General features: G+C 56.6%; 1 protein-coding gene across 1 annotated transcript in view; it reads right to left on the bottom strand.

Annotated features, from left to right (window-relative positions):
- LOC113202811 (beta-1,4-glucuronyltransferase 1) overlaps positions 1 to 1,557 on the bottom strand; it is a 24,861-nt gene that overhangs the window by 13,552 nt on the left and 9,752 nt on the right. The window contains exon 2 of the mRNA XM_052273591.1: positions 27 to 248. Within this exon, the coding sequence (XP_052129551.1) occupies positions 27 to 248 (222 nt within the window). The remainder of the gene's footprint in view (positions 1 to 26; positions 249 to 1,557) is intronic.

Raw genomic sequence — 1,557 nt, 5'->3', positions numbered from 1 at the left:
GGGGGGGGGGGCGTGTCTCTGTTTACCTGCTCGGGCTGCGCCGCCGCCTCGGGCATGCGGTCCGCGGGGAAGGCGGCGTGGAAGGTGACTCGGTCCCGCACGGGGACGTAGCACCGCCGCAGGAAGCGCACGTACGCCTGCACCAGAGGCCACTCGTCGCCCGCCGCGTACAGAGCCACGGACACGGGCCCGGTCCAGTGGTGCACCACCTGCAGCGCAGCAACAGTAAGGGTGAGTAGGACTGGCAACTGAGGCGCCAGTGGGGTGCGATTAGCTGTCACCGCAAGGAGCGTTTGGTCCCTCTCGTCCGTCTATGCTTGTAACGTGCGAGGCAATATGTATTTTAAAAACGAAATAGAATGGTTGGATTGAATGTGCACTAATCCTATCGGGGTAGGGCCCCAGGCCTCGCTCTTGGCCCTGGGTGGTTCTTTCCTCCGAGGCGTGTCCGCCGATGCGTTGGCCTGGCCATGAGCGGGCCCTTCTATCTCCTATCTTGTCATCGAATGGCGAGCCGTGTTCCCATAAACCAGCCCTCCCATCCCCGCAGGTTCCACTCCCACTATAGCGTGACAACGGGCTACGTGTTTTCCAGATGCGGTATTCCATCGACCCTGCAGTGTTATCTCCGATCAACCTTTAACTGCCGTGAAAAACAACGAAAATAGCAATGAAAATCGATGCTAATTTTCCGCCGTGCGATCCTAGATCAGAGCGTAGATAGACAGTGATCCAGTCGAGTCCAGTGGAAATATTCTTGGGGGGGCCCCGGGGGGGGACAGTCCTATACACGCCCACACGGCTGCATGCGCTACAGTTTAACTACGAAATAATCCGCGGTCTGTCGGCCACCCTCTATAGTGTGGAATTTGATAAAAACGAAGCTCTCGTCTATCAGCGTGGAAAAAGCGCGCCGTTAGGGTTAAGTGATAGTGACTGGCGGGGTATCCGCACACAACCAGAGCTAAAACAGTAGCAGACGTAGCGTGTGGAACCACCGCGAAACCACGGTCGACTGACGTCCCACCCGAGTTATAGGTGATTAGTTCCCGTGAACTTCCCTTTGAACTTGAGCTTGATATCGTTGACAAGTTTCGGGCAGGCGAGTGTGGCGATATGGCCACCGAGCCTGGGAACAGGCGGGCCCAAAAAAAAAAAAAAAAACAGACCAGGTCTCATCGCACCGGGGCCGGAACAAACAAGCGGGGCAACTTCAGTCAGCATTTTTTAAAATTATTTTGAGGTGTGTTAACACACACTTTGCCATGATACAGGTAGGCTACCTCTGTTCTTCCTCCTGTGGGTGCGCTGCTTCTTACGCTAAATGGAACATTCGACTATTTAGCCCTGACCGGCGCGCCCTGACCCTGACAACGTGTTGCTTGAGTAAATAGCGGGGGCCGAGGGAAACTGCCCAGAGAGTCGGCCGGAGGGTGGGGGGGGGGCGTCCTTCGCGGCCGCGTCCACTCGATGTGACAGTGTGCTCAACGAGCGAAAGTAAACAAAGCTCGCTACTCGCAGGGATTGGGTTGCCATCGGCATATGCGAGGGGGGGGG

The sequence above is a fragment of the Frankliniella occidentalis genome, unplaced genomic scaffold (assembly GCF_000697945.3).
Source record: "Frankliniella occidentalis isolate FOCC.00 unplaced genomic scaffold, Focc_3.1 Scaffold286, whole genome shotgun sequence".
Lineage (NCBI taxonomy): Eukaryota > Metazoa > Arthropoda > Insecta > Thysanoptera > Thripidae > Frankliniella > Frankliniella occidentalis.
The sequence above is the reverse complement of the archived record's forward strand: the minus strand, read 5'-3'. Positions and strand labels throughout refer to the sequence as shown.